This window comes from Diachasmimorpha longicaudata, chromosome 10, assembly GCF_034640455.1.
Source record: "Diachasmimorpha longicaudata isolate KC_UGA_2023 chromosome 10, iyDiaLong2, whole genome shotgun sequence".
NCBI classification, from domain to species: domain Eukaryota; kingdom Metazoa; phylum Arthropoda; class Insecta; order Hymenoptera; family Braconidae; genus Diachasmimorpha; species Diachasmimorpha longicaudata.
In genome coordinates this window covers 1,914,478-1,932,348 of record NC_087234.1, presented here as the reverse complement: position 1 = coordinate 1,932,348, position 17,871 = coordinate 1,914,478, and the positions used below count along the sequence as shown (strand labels likewise).

Genomic DNA, 17,871 nt, shown 5'->3' with positions numbered 1-17,871 from the left:
GAACAATGAAAAATACAAATTTCAAATTTGCACGATTAGAATGATTTCATTCGTAAGCAAAATGGAAAAGAGGTGATAATTTGTTAGTACGAAAGCGAGCGCGTCCCAAATGTGAATAATCCTGTGGAAAGTACCAAGGGGAAGGGTTGGAGGGGGTGGTTTGCATTGTTGCCTTGTTTACCAGGTGTTTCGAGTACTTGCGTTTAGCGTCGAGGTAGAATAGAGGGGGATGACTCCAGCATTGTAGCCAGAAAGTCGTTCCAGTGGTTCAACAAAGCCGACGAATCTAATGCTCTTTTATTGTTCATTGTGCGCAGGTCAAATCGAGGATAGCACAGCAAGGGCTTTGATACCAGGATAAAGTGGGTCTACCACGCACACAGTCATACCCCTCAGAAATCTTCATTGTTCCCCAACTCCGGCATCAATTAAACAATCAGTCATATTACAAAGTCAGGTTGATGGTGAAAATAATAAAAATAATTGATTGACAATGATTCCATTTTATTAACTGACGGAATTGTAATTGTCAGATACATTAATGCAATTTTTCATCAAATTTCGTAAGTCTCTCCCTTTTGTGCCATTGTATTTTATTGTTAACAAAGGATTACAAAATTTTGTTGTTCTGATGATGCGACAAGTTTATTACTTTATCATTCTGTGAGTTGTCTGAACCATATTTTAGTGTCTCTGCAGTCTTCGTTTCACCATTCCACATTCAATGAATTCATTATCCAAACATAACAATCAAATTTACCACACCAATTGTCTCTATCTTTTTATTTTTTATCATTTTCTAATACCCATTAATTTTTTATACGAAATAAAAGCGGAAATTGTCAAGCAATAAAATCAAACAAAATACTTTTATGACTAGAAAATTGATGAAATCATTGATCCCCTAATACACGAGCGATATTCAAGTGACAGAAGACGAATGATATTAGTCCATTTACTGATGACTCAGTGATTACGAAAAATTATTCGATGAATTTATTGCTGTTAATTGAAAAAATCATCGTCATCAAATGGATCGCTCTCCCTAACAAATATGTTAACCGATTCAGACTTTTTAATATCGTAATCACCCTTCATTCTGTTATTACCGTACTTTATTTGTCTCGAGTTCTTCAATGGTAAAGTTGACTTGTTGGGTACACTATCAGCAACTTCTGATCTAAACGCAAAAGCATCATCATCGAATCTAGGATCTCCATTGAAAAATGAATCTCTACCACTGTCTTCCGATACAAAACTGTCAGCCGATGGTGGATCTCTTGGATCAACAGGCGCATCATCGGGTGTTGCTTTCAGGTCTGAACCAACTCGTTGCCTGTCCGATGCATCACTGGACGCTGATGGTGTCAGGTCATCATCAAAGAAGCTGGATCTCACATGCTGCTTCCTCCCATCTTTCCTAACGTGCTCTTGAGAATTGCGTGGGCTCAGGGGTTGTTTAGTCTCTGGTTCTGGTCGCACACGATTTTCCGAAACAATTGGCGGATCCACCTGTCCATGATCGATACTCTGGGTAAAATCATCCTCAAAGGGTGAGCTCTGGGGTTTGGATCTTGCTGGCTGTTTGTGTCGATTCATTCGCCTGCGATGCAACGATTCACTCTTCATATCCGGTCCCTCTGACCAATAGGGTCGCTCTCCCCAACTCTCGAACTCCTGATCACTCTCCCAATAGCTCTCCCGACTGCGCGACCTGTACGGCCGATGATAAAGATCCGAATCATTATCACTGCACTCCGATCGTGACATTCCGTATTTCATTCGTGGCTCAGCATAAACAACTTCTGCATTACGATCCTCATTAGCGCTGTTTGGACGCTTCGGCCAGTGTCTCTTCCTGGTGACGTATCTTGGGGAATTGTCAGAACGTTCAGGACCATAGTCCTCCTCCCATCCAGATGGATTATAGTCTATCGGCCTTTCTCTGGAGTCCCTGCAGTAATGCATATTGTGTTTTCTGTATATTGGATAATCAGTTTCGCCGGCTGTTCGACCCCTCCAGAATCTCGAATCCTCCTCCCACCGTCTCCTCTCGTATTCCCGAATTGACCATCGTTCCTCATCATCGTAGCCCATGCTCTCCTGACTACTGAACCGATCACGATCACGTTCTCTGTCTCGATCGTCCTCGTTCCACAGCATCATTCTTCGCTTACCTCGATCCTCCTCGTAAAACTGATGATCATGAATTCGGAAATTGGGATCTCGCTCACCATTCCAGGGTGCCCTTTGGCCACTTCGACATTTCCAGTGAGCCTTACGCTCCTCCTCGTCCTTATAAGGAATTTTCCTGAGTGGATATCGCCTCGGCTCATCCTCCCATCGAGTCTCCTCATGCCATGGAGATGGATCAAGCCTGGGTCTATGTGGGGTCTTGGTCCAGGGAACTCCTCGAGTCTTTCGAACTGATCTATCTCGAAAGCTCCGATCCTTGTCGTTAGCATCGTAGTAAGTGCTTTCTTCACAGCTTGAGTCGAATCGCGTTGGGGGATGTCGCCAAAGTCCCTCGTCACGAGCCCTTCCATTACTCTCCTCTGACTCTTCTTCGTCCTTCCATTCGTTGTCGCTGTCCCCGGAGTGTCGTTGAGTGCTTATTTTAAAGCCCAACTCCTTCTGGATTTCTTTATCATCCGGTGACCAGGGTGATGTACCACCCAACGATCCATGTGCTTCGAATGATGACTTGTCACTTTGGAAAACTCCACTTTCAAATTTCGCCCAGTTACCGTCGTCCTTAGATTCTTCACGATTTTTCTTGTGCTCGACGAAGGGACAGAAGACATCCTCGAAGCCAGATGCTGATGGTTTAGTTGAATTATTTACACTACTATTCAACATTTGAATTTCTTGGAAAATATCGGTAGCAGTTGCTTTCAAATCAATCTCCTCTTTGCTGATCTTTTTTGGACTCGTGGGGTGCGATGAAGGAGCTGAGAAGAGCTTCATCAAGTCATGTTCAGCTAAGCTCTTGGACGTTGTCACGGGTGATGGACTTTTCGACTTCTCCTCGGTTACGTTGATCGGTTGGATAACAGATATTATCTCTCGTAGTGCTGCGTAACGATCATTGGCTGTTGGAGGCGGTGATTTCGTTTCAATTTTGGTGATGGCCTCATCGATTGCCTCTTCCTTCGCTTCTGGGGTGCTCTGATGGGCTTCTGGCTGAACCTTCTCGCACTCTGAATTCTCCAGTGATTGATACTTCTCATCGGACTCATCGAGGTCTTTCATGTCCTCCAACTCTATCGAATCGTTTTTGGTTTCCAACTCTTCTGGTGTCTTGACACTATCTGCTTTCTCGTCGATCGGCGACTCCCTCATTAATTCGTTTGATTCGGATTTCTTGATGTCTTCTGGTATGTCCTCATCGACATCGATTTTGATATTCAATTCAATTTTACATTCAGTTTCCTGGATCATTTCTTCTTGGGGTATCGACTCTTTCCGATCGAAGTCGTTGATCCCATCGTCGATAGAGTCTTTTTGACTAGAATCGTTTGTACTCTGTTCTAAATCTAGAAGCTCTCGAAACACTGCGTACTTATCGTATTTGGGATCTTCTGGCTGTTTGATATCCTGATCAAAGGTAGCTGTGAAGAGCGGTTCATTAGCTGGGATCACAGTTTTTGGGGTTCGGGGAATTTCTGGATTATGTTCAACTTCCCTAAATTCTTTTGCTGGCTGAGTTGGTGTGATCTGCTGTTCCTTCGCGGAGAGTTGGGACAGACATTCAGTTAATTGTTGCAGAGTAAGACTCGTAAGTTCTCCAACAGTCATCTCCAAACTCGTTGCTAACTCAGTGAGATTCGATGACGTTAGCTGACTAAGTGTTATGTCTAATGATGGCTTCTTCTTGGATTCACTAGATGACAGGTAGGACGTCTTGAAGAGGGATGATAGAGTCGTGGGAATCATCGAGTTGAAGGAATCTTCGAAGGATGCACCACTTGTATTTATGGATTGGAACTTTGACGAGGGTGGACTGAAATTATCATCGAATCTACCCTTCACCATTTCCATATCAGGACTTCTTGCTGGACGATGACTTCGCACGGGTGATGTTGATGGTGATTCCTCTCTCTCGATAAAGTCATAGTGGAAGTGAGTGTCGTTATGGGGTGGTCTAGGTGGAGGTTTACTCGTCGCCCGCACCCCTTGTTTCTTCGGCGGAAGGGGAGGAGGATTTATTAAAATACTACCAGCACCTCGAGGCGGTGGCTCTGGAACTATATCAAGCTCAGCACTGGATATGGAGACCCGAGAATTGGCGTCTGAGGAACAAGAACGCAGGGGAGAAGCTGGAGATTCTGTTGAATGCACAAAATCAACCGGAAATGTTTTGTCTATTGACTGAGTACGACAGGCCGAAGGTAAATCTACGTCATAATCTTTTTTACGTATTGACGATTGATACTTCTTAGGACTCGGTAAACGTATTAGCGATGCTATTGGTTCAGATACATCTCGTTCTAGTCTAACCGAGCTATCTCGACATTTTGATATTTGACTGTCTTCTGGTGGTAAGCACACAGACAAAGGCTGATGGTGTATCAAGTGTGACTTTTTACTCATCTGTGGTGATTGTGATTTAGGGGTTGAATATGTTTCTGGTTCATCAAATTTGTCGAAATTAGCAAAATCTCCGTCTTCGAATAGATCACCTTGTTTATCATCTCGCGATTTGAGTGGATCCAGTGAGTCTGAAAGATGAAAATTAGTTGGGAATGTGTCGGTTGATGAAGTTGATGCTAGTTCTTTTAGGACTTTCTTGGGTGGATTCTTCAGATGTTGAAAGAAGTCTTTTTTATCTATGTAGGGTTTACTTAAGCCAGTTCCCAATGGATCTAATTCCGTAAATACATCAATTTGTGGACTCTTACGAGCTGCCGTTGATGATGAACCTGAACCATTTTCAGAATCATTTGCCTTACCTTCTTTGTCATTCATACCGCCTGTAAGACTAGATATTTCTCCATCACTAAATCTTTTCTCAGTCTCGCTTTCTAACCACTGTAAGGATGTTTGGGGTGGTGGTGTTTTACTAGGCATAACGGTAGCTGGACTCGATGTTGATAATGTTGGTGTGGATAGGGTAGCTTGTCGTTCGAGATGATTGCGTTTTGCTGATGATGGTGGTGGTGGTAGAATCGGTTGAACTGAATTTTTAACTTTCATGTTTGTGAATGAATCGCCGAAGGGATCGGCCTCGAATGGATCCTCCGAGGATGGTCGAGGATTTTCAGGGGTTAATTTATCCATCTGATGAATACCCTGCTGCAACGAATTCAACTCGAACTGCAGATCAAGGAGATCTGCTATGACGCCACTCCGGTTTTCCGGTTTTTTTTCTAATGATCTTTCTGCATCGGCGCCTGGTCGTATCCGGTGCACACAAGCCTCCACTCCTGCAGCTCCCTGGGGTTGAGAAATTCTTTATTTTCCATGTTAAATGACTTTCTGTGGGATTTGGGGGATAGTTACCTTTGTGTCCGGAGCAGGCTCCACGAATATCCCACTCGTATGGTATTTCATGACATTCTGCTCGATGTGTTGCTTCGCCAACTCCATTTCCTTCTTCTTTAACTCGAAAACCACTTGGAAGAGATCACGCATCGCCATAACCACCTGATAGATCAAGCATTTGATTATGATAAATATGAGACATTTTCCATGAAAGTGGGCACTCCCGTTTAATTGGAAAATACAGAAACTTCTTCATCGTGACTAAATTTTGATACGAAATTTCTGTAAAATTTTATTGTGGTAATTTTAACAGATCGGCAGACCTTGACAAAAATTTTTTTTTTTTTAGAATGATCTTCGTGAAGCTTTTTTGCGCGGAGAGAAAAATCTGGCAATTTTTACGGTGTGATAGGCCTGAGAAAAATTATTATGTCGTTTAGCAAAATTTGTCCATCGTCTTTGTGAAAATTCGAAGTCTAATGGGCGACGAGGAGATGGAGGCTGAATGGCTTATGGAACAGCTCCCATTACGGAGCCCAACGTCGGAAATGATCGGATACATTCGGCGCTGATCGTTAATCAGGCACAATAAGTAAACGATAAATTTCTGTGCGGCATAGCAAAAATCAGAAAATGAAAAATAACATAAATTGATCTAGATAGGAATTGTTAAAGGAAATCTAACAATTTTTTATTTCAATTTTATAGTGCCATTTCGTAAATCTTACCAACACGGAGAGAATCTTTTTTTAGAAACCAAGTGTCTGTTCCATAATTTGTCAGTCGAAATAGTATTCAGTCAAAATTACCGAACGGTTACACATTTTTTCCCTGAACGTTCCTTTTTTTTTCCAGAACATTTAGGATTTTTTCCTCATTATTTTTTTCATCCCAATTTCAACCAATCAAATGGTGGCATTTCCCCTCACGTGGTACAAATAAAACGATTTTACTTCGGTTAAACCCCAAAACTGTCATTAGAAAAAATCAAGTTCAAAGACTTTACCTCGACATGAGCAGATTTGGAGGAGAATCCTTGGACATTGTTGATCGAAAAATTAAAAAAATGTTCCTAATAAGACGGTGAAGAGAAAAGCCACAATTTGGCAACAATTATCTGCATTTTGTGCAGACAGAAAATATACGCTGGAGAAGCCACAACGCCGAGTGAAAAACCATACTATATGACGTGAAATGCCAGACATTTAATTGTTTGAAATTGGAATGAAAAAAATAATCCAGCCAAATAGCCCTCGACCTTCAAAATTAATCGGATATTTCCCTCCAGTTTCCCTGCGTAGCACCGAAACTCTCGGGAAATATCTGATAATTTTGAAGATCGTGGGGTATTACTACTGAAAATTCACTAAAAAAGTGCCTAACTCTTCCGTAATTTTTACCAAATGTTGTTTTGACGGTCAAATTACGGAAGAAGAACACCTAATTTTTCAAGATTTTTACCCTCGTTGTAGTCACATATCATTAATTACAAAATGTATTACAACATTTAGTCTTGACAGGCATTTTTATGTGCTACTAAAACACATTTTGCAACTCGACTCTACTGCTCGTCACAGTAATTTTACTGCGACTTCTCCTTCCGGATGTGCGGGATCTCACATAGATTTTGCAAATTTTAAAATATTGAATGAAATGATCCCGATTTTGATAAAATTCCAAAATACAATTCCCATCCGATCGCATCCCGGTGACGTAATACAATTATTATTTACATACGCTCCCCTTGTTATACATAATGATTGGTCGGCGAGGTGAAGAGAGGAGGAAAAGGGAGTGGGGGAAATGGCTGAATTCATTCGGGGGATGATATTGGGTTCCACGAATTGGGCAAATACAATTTTCCGCCTGACACTGCGGGGGGTTAAACCTCAGTTAAATGATGACACTGGGATGGTGTGGGTAGGGTATCCAATGCGTCTCGCTGTGATTAAATATTGCAGTGGTTAATGACTTTCAAGTTTAAGTGATAATGGTTACTTACGTGATTCGCTGCTTTGTCTGTCTTTATTCCGAAAAATCGATGGCCCGTGTCTGGCGATCCGAATATGTAGCCAAATGCACGGGAGTCGTATCGATCTTGAGCGATGAATGATATCTTGTGGACTGCATGATGATATAAACATTCCTGAAATATATATTTTTTGTTAATTACTGCATCATCGTGTCCATTGTACAATAAAATTAGAGAAATAATAGTAAGAAAATTATGCAGTCGACATTATTTTCTATTATTTCCTGGAGAATTTTTGACTGAACCAGATGAAAAATCGATTGGCTTCATCAGTAAATTTTTAGATAAATGATCGATGAGAAAAGTCGAAATTTGTATTTTATCAATTTACGCCAATTAAATTGTTACGGTTTAAAAATTCTTATTAAACAGAAATAACTGCATTTCACGGAGAGAAAAATTCTTGAAAAATTACCCGCGTGTTCTGTAATCTGTCAGTCAAAACGATATTCGGTAAAAATTACGGATACAGTTACGCACTTTGTCAGGAAACTTTCGGGAAAAAGTCTAGAACGTTCAATAAATAATATGGAACGTTCAATAATAAAAAAATGCGTAACACTTCCGTCATTTTTACTGAATATTGTTTTGACTGGTATATCACGGAACAGGCACGTCATTTTTCCAGAATTTTTCTGTCTGTGTAGTGACTTTGCGAGTGGAACACATGCGATGAAAAGTTTATCGTACGCAGAACAAAATTCAGCGATAATCACTTTCTCGCGATATCGATTACTGCAAATGGAATTGTCAAATTATTCTGATCTAGCCTTCGATTCTAATTGCTACGTTGACATTGTAATTTTTAAACTTTTATTTCTCCCTGTGCATTATGTCAAAATTAATTAACTCTCTTATTACTATTGAAAAGAACAAAAACAAAACCATCACATTACAGTCCTATATAAGTTTACATTAATACTATGAGGTCATTGTGTCCTGGAGAGGTCGTCTGTGTGGTCTTACGACGAAAACTCCAGTTTATGTTTATTAAATAATATAAATAAATCTTTGTTCATGGAAAGAAAGAAACCATGATGACAATGCTTTGGTTTTTGAGATTTCAAGGTCGTTTGTCAGTTCGTCAACTGCTCTCGAAGTGTGAACACATAATCATAACATAAAACTGCTCTTACTTAACATATATCATCTATTTATCATTAACCTGGCTTCCAATTAATAAAATCTAATAATTACTCCTGTTTTCTCATCACGTAGACGAAGACCATCGATGCTGACTTGAACCGCGATTCGTTGTTTGTGTTCACCGGCAGCTTTTATTGCCATCTTTAAATCACCAAGTGCTGCTTGACACATTTGATCACCACGTGCTTCTGATACCTCCAGTATCCCAATTAATTTCGCTTTGAAGGACACGCCCTCCCCGAGGAATTGGGTTGGCTCTTTTTTGACTGAAATTAAATAATAAATTTTGAAATTAATTCGTGGAAAAATAACTTATATGATAGGTGGAGAGGGGGGGGGGCGTAGGGAACAGTAAATAACATTTGCAAAATGAAATTTCAAATAGAGCTATGAAACCGTGACTCCAATTGGATTTATTCCTGTCTCCATATGAGGTCCCTAACGCCCCTGGGGTATTTCAAGCATTGAGCGTACAGACAATTGTATAACTCGTTGGGCATTACCAGATCGAATTTGCTTTTCATTGAGGGGGAACGATTGGAGCCATGGGCGGTCGGAGAATCCTACCATCATCCTTCTGTCAATTTAATCGATCCACCAAATTTCGAATTAGAGGTTTATAAATGTTTTTCAATCGTTCGCTCGTTCGGAGTTTTTGAATTCTTTGGAATAATTATTATTGATTGTTTGATAGGGTTTCCTGGATGATAAAATTTTATTATTAATTGTCTGATGATGGGTGGGTAGTGAAGGGTGAGTTTAAAGTGCCTGTACACTTTACGTTTTAGTAAATTCAAAGAATATTGATGAGTAAATATAATTGTTCGAAAAGTCTTAAATTCGTGATCGCACTTTCGGGGCCGTTATTTTTTCCTCAATTTAATTATCGTTTCTGATTTTCTGAGGAAACAACATTCGGTAAACAATATTTCAATTCTGAAGAAACCCCGGGAGTGATGGGAAGATACAACATTTGTGCTGCAGTCGAAGATTGGAATTTAAATGTTTTAGCATTAGATGTAAAAGAATCGGGGAAATGAAGGTTCTATTATTTGTTTAAAAGAAGGAAATGTTTTTAAAAAATATCAAATTTTCCGAAATTCAATTCCGATGATACGAACAATGTATGATTTTTTTGGAATCTTATTGATGAAGTTAGTTGGAAAATTTGGCAAGTGAAAATATTCAAAAGGGGCGGAACCGGTCGGTAAGGTACCGACCTGAGGGTAGATCTACTTCAAAAGAAGGAGAAATTCACCGAGAATGAAGAACACCTGCAGGAGCTAAATAGGATTGGTCTTTGTTTAAGGTTGTTTAGGTTGTCGTCGTTAAAAATATTTACTCAACAATTTTTGCTTTAAATTTTAGGGAAAATGGTTCCCTAAAGTAGCTGCAAAATGATCACTTTCTGTTTGAAATTGTTCGTTTTGAACTTAAAATAGATTTTTTTTAAATTTGGGTAACTTTTCACGTGTTCAAATGGAGCGTCGCAGATTAGCATTTTTAAAAAACCAGCGGCTCCATATTTGTTCTGATAAAAATTTTTTGGAGTAGAAAATATTGAACGAATAATTATTAAAAATAATAATAGTTTTCACTGGAGAATAATTACTGAACACGTGCTAATATTCCATTTTAAATGAATTTCTGTATTTTATTTCAATGGAATTTGTTTATATTCCATGAAATTAATTTGTATTTAATGAAAAATTTGTGGTCAACGCATTATTTCTGCAGATTTATTACCGGAAGTTGATGAGAAATTTTTAGAAAAATTGATCCTACGAAAATATCAGGGATAAACACTTGCCCTGATTTTGAGGAAAAGTATCTCGCCAGTCAGTCATTTAATTATAGACTTAATGGACGATGCATTGCATATCAATTCCACTTTTATTCCAGTTGTAGGAATAACCACTTGTGCATGGTCGAGTGGTGAACACCAACTGTCGGCACTTGAACATGCATGAGGGGCCGCTGATTTTTTTCGTAACACAACCGTCAAATTTCTACTTTCGAATTGAATCGATTTTTCCATCAAACGAAAATTAATGTCATTTCAGACATACAATGCTCAACACATAACTTATGAAAAAAATACAGTTCAAGAAAAACAATTTTTTAATGTTGGCCAATAAGAACAGAAATACGTGGAGAGAATTTTTTTTTGAAAAAAAAAATACGGGGAGAAAAATTCTTGAAAAATTACCCGCCTGTTTCGTAATCTGCCAGTCAAAATAATATTTATAAACAATTACGGAACAAGCGGGTAATTTTTCACTGAACGTTCCATAATTTTTCGTGTACGTTCTGGACTTTTTGTTGAAAATTTACTGATAAAATGCGTTACTGTTCCGTAATTTTTACTGAATACTGTTTTGACTGGCATATTACGGAACCGTCAGGTAATTTTTCAAGAATTTTTCTCTCCTTGTAGCGAACAAGATAATTAATAAAAACATGAAAGTCAGAAGCGAGGGTTCTAATCAATTGAGGGTGAGGATTTTTTTAAGACCGTGTGATATTATTATATTTTTATATTATTATTTGTAAGTTTTGTCTCATGACGATAATGACATATATTTTCATTTAAAACCAAATAATTTCTGCCGATTAGACATTTTCAGAGGATCTATCGTCTTCAATAAATAATATTTGATAATATTTCGTTGAAAAATATAATTAATTCTACTGGTTTTATATTAAAATTCGTATTAGGGACGGGGGGGTAATTTGGATAGCTTTTTATTTGAACTTGTGCAGTGGAAAATTAAACTGTTGAATGCAATTGGTTTCCTCGGATCACGAAAGGTAAATAATCTCTTTCTGGAAAAATAGTTTTTTTTAATTGCTTAATTTTGATACCTCATTAGCAGACATAGAGTACATAATCATCAGCGATTTTTCGCGGTATTTACTTATTTAAATTTTCGAGAAATTGCACGTGTAAAATACTCCATTTGTTCATTCATCTTTGTCAAAGAATACGAAAAAAAATTTGACCTTCAGAGGGGGAAAAGGGGGATGATGATTAGGTCCATCGCAGAAATTAGACTAATCGAATGCCATTTTATCTCACATTTCGCCCTTTAGATGTTCAATTTTTATCCAAAATTCCTGACTCTTTAGAAAAAATCTAGAGAATAAAAATGGAATTGTCTTTAATGCGTCTCTATTTTACCCTAACTGTCCGTCTTACCCCCACATCCCTTAGTTTTTATCTCATTCCATTGGCATGTTCACGCCATCAAATGAACGCATCAATAGAATTATATTGTTCTGTACAACTTATTCGATTAATATATTTTCTCTAGAATTTTTTCTGCTGAAATTTCCCTTCAAATTTATTTTTTTCCCTGACTTCTTAATCACACAAAAAATCCAACAACGAATATGATTTTTATTAATCCCCAGGACAGTAATGTCAATAACAATCTGATGAATAAAACAAAACCAAAAAATATCCCCCGAGCACTCGTCAAAAAATCAAATTTAATGTCGAAAAAACCTAATTAGATTATGTCCCAATGAAATTTACAATTTCATATCGATAAAAACAACAAAATATTCCACAAAAAAATATTTATCATCAATTGAAAATACAACGTTTATTATCGTTCCACGATAAGTACCGATCTAAGAACTACCCCATAGTGACATCTTCAAGGGGGTCGTAGTACTCCCAACCACGCTGTACAACCCTTACCCCACATATCAATGAAAATACGTCATGTGATTCCTCCCCCATTCCCAATACTAATAATTCCTTCAAGACCATCATTAAACACCAAATTTCCCAAATCATCATCAACCCCCTCTCCCCCTCCCCCGGAAATATAAGCTGGCATATGAAATATCAATCAGCTCTAAAAAAAAATCTAATCCAACGCAAACACCCTATGCACCACATGCCCCATTCGCCAACAAAACCCCAAAAATAATTTTCAAAAATCCTCAAAAAAATAAATTTGCAATTTTTAATACTCACACTTGCATGGACTATTTTTCTTCCTCAAAGTCTGCATTGGAAAGTGGTACACGTACAGCTTCGTGCTGTATTCTAAAATAATAAAAAAATTTAATAAAAAAAAAACACTCGGCTCGTGTTAAGCCACAACAATTATTGTTAAAAAACTCACAATTTTCCGATGATGTGAGAGAACCCCTCACACAAATATTAGCCCCCTCTCTATCTTCCTCATCCGCAAAATTTCTCTCACACCCACACAGAACTGGCTATTGCACAATATCACTTGAAATTGCCAAGAAGAGAATTGTTATAATTCTCAACAAAATTGATCAATCCTTCAATTTCTTCTACTTTAACTACCCTCGAGGGGTACTTTTGTCTTGACTCTTGTGAGGGGGTGGATGACTGTTCTATCGAAGCCGGATAATTTCAACTGTTAAGGGGAACACACACTTGTGATGTGGAGAGTGGGGTGGGAGGAGGGAGTAGTTTACAGTTTTTTTTTTATTCTCACGCATACAGTTGAGGTGTAAAAACGTTGGGGGAAACAACACAGCTGCCACCGCGCCGGCACGGCCCATCGTCTGTTATTGATCAATAATACAACCCCCAAACCCCGCACAGTGACGACCCCTCGGTTTGGTTCATTTGGTGTCCACTGTGTCCACTCCATTGCGATAAAATTAATAGCTAGAATTATTTAACAAATTTTTGGCTCTAATAAAATTGTTACTCATTTTATTATTCAACTTTATAAATATTTGGGGAATCTGGGGCGCTATTTAGTTGTTAGGGATGTCGGTATTTTATGGAGATTTGAAAAGTCATTTTGAACGATCCTAGGAATGGCGCCACTGTCGGTGAGAAATGGCGGGAACATTCGAAATAAGGAAATGGGTGGATTCGTTTGGGGAAAGCACTCGACTTTCTCTAAATATTTCTCCGGTTTAACACGAACTGTCAACTTTATCTTTTTTTTGTGAGTGGATTAATGCTGATTCTAACTATATTTTTTAATGCATTAAAAAATGTCGAGTCGTTGATTAACAAGAAATAAAAAGTTGAAAGTGTTAAAAAAAAATATATCGCAGGACTGAGATGGAAAATCAAAAATATTTTAGGGAACGGTCTAAAGGTCTTCATCAGAACTACTTAGAAAAAAAAAATTTGATCAGAAAATGTCCAAAATTTGATCCAGACGACAACAACTTTAAAAATAAAAAAAAAATGTTTTGCTAGTGACATTGACAGGACATTGCAAGTAGAAAATCATTGAATTTTGTGCTTAACAATTTAATGAGAGCACAATAGCAATGGAACTCTTCCTCCCCCTTGCGTTCGCCCATCACACCCCTTAAGGTACCACTGGTGTGGTCAAAGAATTCTAAAAAGTCAGATAATTTATGTTTATAAAAAAGAACTTACAAAATCTACAATAATCTAGAAGAATTATAACAACGAATTGTATGAGCGAAAGGTCGATAATCTCAGCATTTTTCCTGCATTATCGACATATCGATAATACAGGAAAAATGCTACAATTATCAATATCTCATTCAACCTCATGCATGAGTAAACACTAAAAAAAATACTATAATTGTATCGATCCTGAGAAATTACTTCATTTTTCTCTCGCAAAATTTTGACATTTTTCTGTTTCATGACATCATAAATACCTCTATTGAAGATTACAAAAATTACTCTTCTTTACAATGCGGTCATGCACATCGTGTGTAAGCAAATTTATTCGCAATTTCAATTATTTGCCTACGCGTTAGCATATTTGTTCGTGAGCGACACACATTGTTAGGAATTTTCACCTCCCCCTCCTCCATCCCTCCACACACAATTCTCTGTAGCGATTTTGACTTTTTCGAGTTCGAAAAAGAGTCAATTTTAATCCCCAGACAATGAAAAGTGAAGAACAGTTCGAAAACTCATATTTTCCCGCTCGAAGTGCACAATCTATTTTCGATCCGGCGTCTCCAAAGTGACATTTCTCTCCCACTTTGGGTTCGACGCGCCTTCGGGTCAGTTGGAAATTCCACGTGCGTTGGAAAATCCTTTATTTCACTTTCCTAGGTTCAAAATCTACTATTTCAGCCCACCTGTACGAAAATCTGATATTTTGCTGCCTGACGAGCGGCAGAAAAGTGGTCACTTCCCGTCCTAGGACGAAAAGTCCCCATTTTCTCCCGCTCTTCAGACACTAAAATGCAAACTTTCATTTGTAGCGGTGTTGAAGTATAAGTTGTTGTAGTTTCCGACAAAACTACGCGGTAAAATTCAATTTTGCTTTGTAAAGGGAGGGGGTATGTAGGTTATTTCATTCTGAGGATTTTCTAAAATAGTGGAAACACGAAAGATGTAATGAGCTACTTTGGTTCCTTCAATCGAGAAATAGGAAGATGGAATCTCCAGGATGATAAAATTCCGGATGAACTGCTTTACCCCCGGACCTGGTCCTAAAAAATCGTTCCTTGACATTCAATATTACTCTCATCGATTTAGAATCCAAATCAAAGAATCGAAGCTTCGGCCAGTTACATTAAATATCACTTACATTCGACAACAAAAACAAATAAGTTAGAGATATTTTTGGATTTTCAGGGATTATTCCAGTCAAAAAATTTATTCTGTTAAAAATTGTTATCATACATATCGAAGGATTATTTTCCACCTCAAACTCATTGTTACTATTACTAGGATTAAAGTATTTATCAATCCCGTTCCCTACCTGCACCATTGAATGATGATGCACAATAACTTGAGAGAGTTTCAACCGAAGAGGATAGACTCATGGAGAATAGAGACCAGGAGGCCGAACTAACGTTGTCCGAAATCTGCCCAAAAATATGTGCCACGCAATAGTTAGATGGCAGCTATAGGTGGTGCTTCGATCAGTTCACCCCATGTCAAGAGTGGGAGAACAGTAGCTGTTTAGTTAATAGATGTACGTAAATACAAAATGTGAACTAAGAATCTGAACGAGTGTGAATTTCAAATAATTTTATTTCAAATCGATTTTATTAATTAATTACGAGAAATCATTAAATATATGTCATCAGTGAGCTGCTCGAGAAGTGAAAGGATTTAATGTACAAGTCACATGAGAAAAATGCGAAATAATATTGTCTGTTATGTTTGTAAGTGGATGCTGGTGGGATTTGTTATTATAAAAGAGACGTCGTGGTACTTAGTTGAATTAAAAGAGAGATCTGACTGGAGTTTTCGTCAACCGCAGAATTTTAGATCAAATTTTCCTGAGATTACGATTTAATTGAATAAATTTTATTGAAAAATTCATTATATATTTTTCTTATTCGAATCAATTGTATATAATATGTATAATGTGTACAATTGTGTATAATTGTGTATGATGTATTTTATAATTAATTGTCTGTAATACTGAAGAATTAATTGTACATATCACTCTTTCAATTTCACGATTATGGAGAACAAAAATTTTTCAAAATTCTGCCTCGAGGATTTACCAAAAAATGTGCAAATAGTCCAAGGTCATCTAACTGGACCGCAGTAAAGTATGATGAATGCGTGTTATTTGTCGAAATATTGGAGGATGGAGAATAACGAAAAAAATTCTCATATATAATTTACTGAAATACTGTACAATAATAAAATTATCTCATGATTAACATGCGATAGAATTGAATCTCTTCATCATGTGGCCACAATTTTAGGATTTTGCTAATTAGATTACGATTTTTAATAAAGTGACATCGTTTGATAGATTATTATATTTTTATATTATTATTTGTAAGTTCTGTCTGATGACGAGAATGACACATGTGTGGGATCAAATGAGATTAGTCAATTGGAAAATGAAGATTATGAACTTTCTTTTTGATTCATCATTTGAAACACAGAAAATAATATACCTTCGTCGTGACCTTAAACAATGATTTGGAGTATTACGAGAATACGAGGTGGAGTAAAATGAATGAAGCGCGACGATTTATAATACGATAACAACTGCACGGAGCAACATTTGTTCGATTTTAGAAATTGTTTTCATCGGCTAATTTCGTCGGTTCCATTCCCAAAATTCTTCTTTGCCAACGTCAAAATAATTTTTTTTCGCAACAGTTTTCTCGGCGAATGAAACTTCGTCTTCAACATCATTACAGCGCCATCTTGCCCGTAATCATTGTCACTTTTTTAAGACTCGGCAGAAACACAACCGAAGTTGGCAATATTCCAGTAACAAAACATTTCAAAATTTAATATTTTAACAAATGGAAATTTTAACGTATAGGGCAATTGAAACATTATATTTTCTACTTCTAGGTTATTCTGGCTATGGAATTCGGGAAGTGTGTGCTCAAGCCGTCTTCGTCCGGCACGTGTTGGCTACCGTCTTCGTCGGGCGAGTGTTGGCTACCGTCTTTACCGATAGTAATATCAAAGGTTGGTAACATGCCAGGATTCACGCGCCATCGCATGAAAATTTTGTTTGGTGAATGAAAACACATGGGCCCTAGACATCTCCCCCTTCATCCCTTCCATGACATGACATGTGCCCAATGTCGGAAGTCACATGACCTAATTAGGGGCGTTATCTTGCACAGGATAACGACAAATTGTCCAGGAAGTGGAGCCTCTAGTTGGAATTATGCCAATTAGCCCCTTCGCAACAGCCAAATGTTTTGATTGCCGGCCAAAGGCTAGCGGTGTCCTGTAAATCGTTGTGCTCATGTGTTGGGTGACCCGTGCGTCTGGGCCTGTGGGCCTGCTGGCTTGCAGGATTCCCAAGAATACCTCAACTACATCAAATGCTGGGGGTGCATCATCCACGATTTCAAGTCAAATTCTGGCGCTGAACATGCGATGAAATAATTAAAATAAACTTATTTTCATCAACGAATGAAAAATACTTATCATCTTCTGACCCAACGGGGCCCCTTCTGTATGTGAGAAAATCATGAAAAATAGGGGAGGCTTGGAAGGACCGCTCAAAGAGGATTGGATTGGTCAATCCTCTTCGGGACCATCGCTGAGTTTTGTCAGCTCTAAGAAACGAAAACAACCCAAACAAACCCATTTTTATTTATTAATTAAAAAAATTTATCATCTCCTGACCCACTGGGTCCCCTTCTGGGGTAATAAAATCGTGAAAAAATAGGGGAGTCTTCCAAAGACCCCCCTCGAGTTTTGTTAGCCCTCAGAAATGAAAAGAAATCAAATCAATAACTCCAAGAGCAGTTTCAACTGCTACTGA

At 38.0% G+C, this 17,871-nt stretch overlaps 1 protein-coding gene across 2 annotated transcripts; it reads right to left on the bottom strand.

Moving 5' to 3' along the window:
• Nucleotides 1–472: 472 nt before the first annotated feature.
• On the bottom strand, nt 473–13,944 carry LOC135166360 (protein disabled). Of its 2 annotated transcripts, XM_064128494.1 has the most exons (7): nt 12,802–13,263; nt 12,651–12,722; nt 8,714–8,928; nt 7,487–7,630; nt 5,503–5,646; nt 4,953–5,436; nt 474–4,721 (listed from the first exon to the last, which is right to left on the bottom strand). In XM_064128494.1, the coding sequence occupies exons 2-7, from the start codon at nt 12,685–12,687 to the stop codon at nt 1,006–1,008; spliced, it is 4,740 nt and encodes a 1,579-aa protein (XP_063984564.1). In that variant the 5' UTR covers nt 12,688–12,722; nt 12,802–13,263; the 3' UTR covers nt 474–1,005. The 2 variants fall into 2 exon arrangements, with proteins under 2 accessions (XP_063984563.1, XP_063984564.1); XM_064128493.1 differs by having other exon boundaries at nt 473–5,436; nt 12,802–13,944.
• Nucleotides 13,945–17,871: the final 3,927 nt, after the last annotated feature.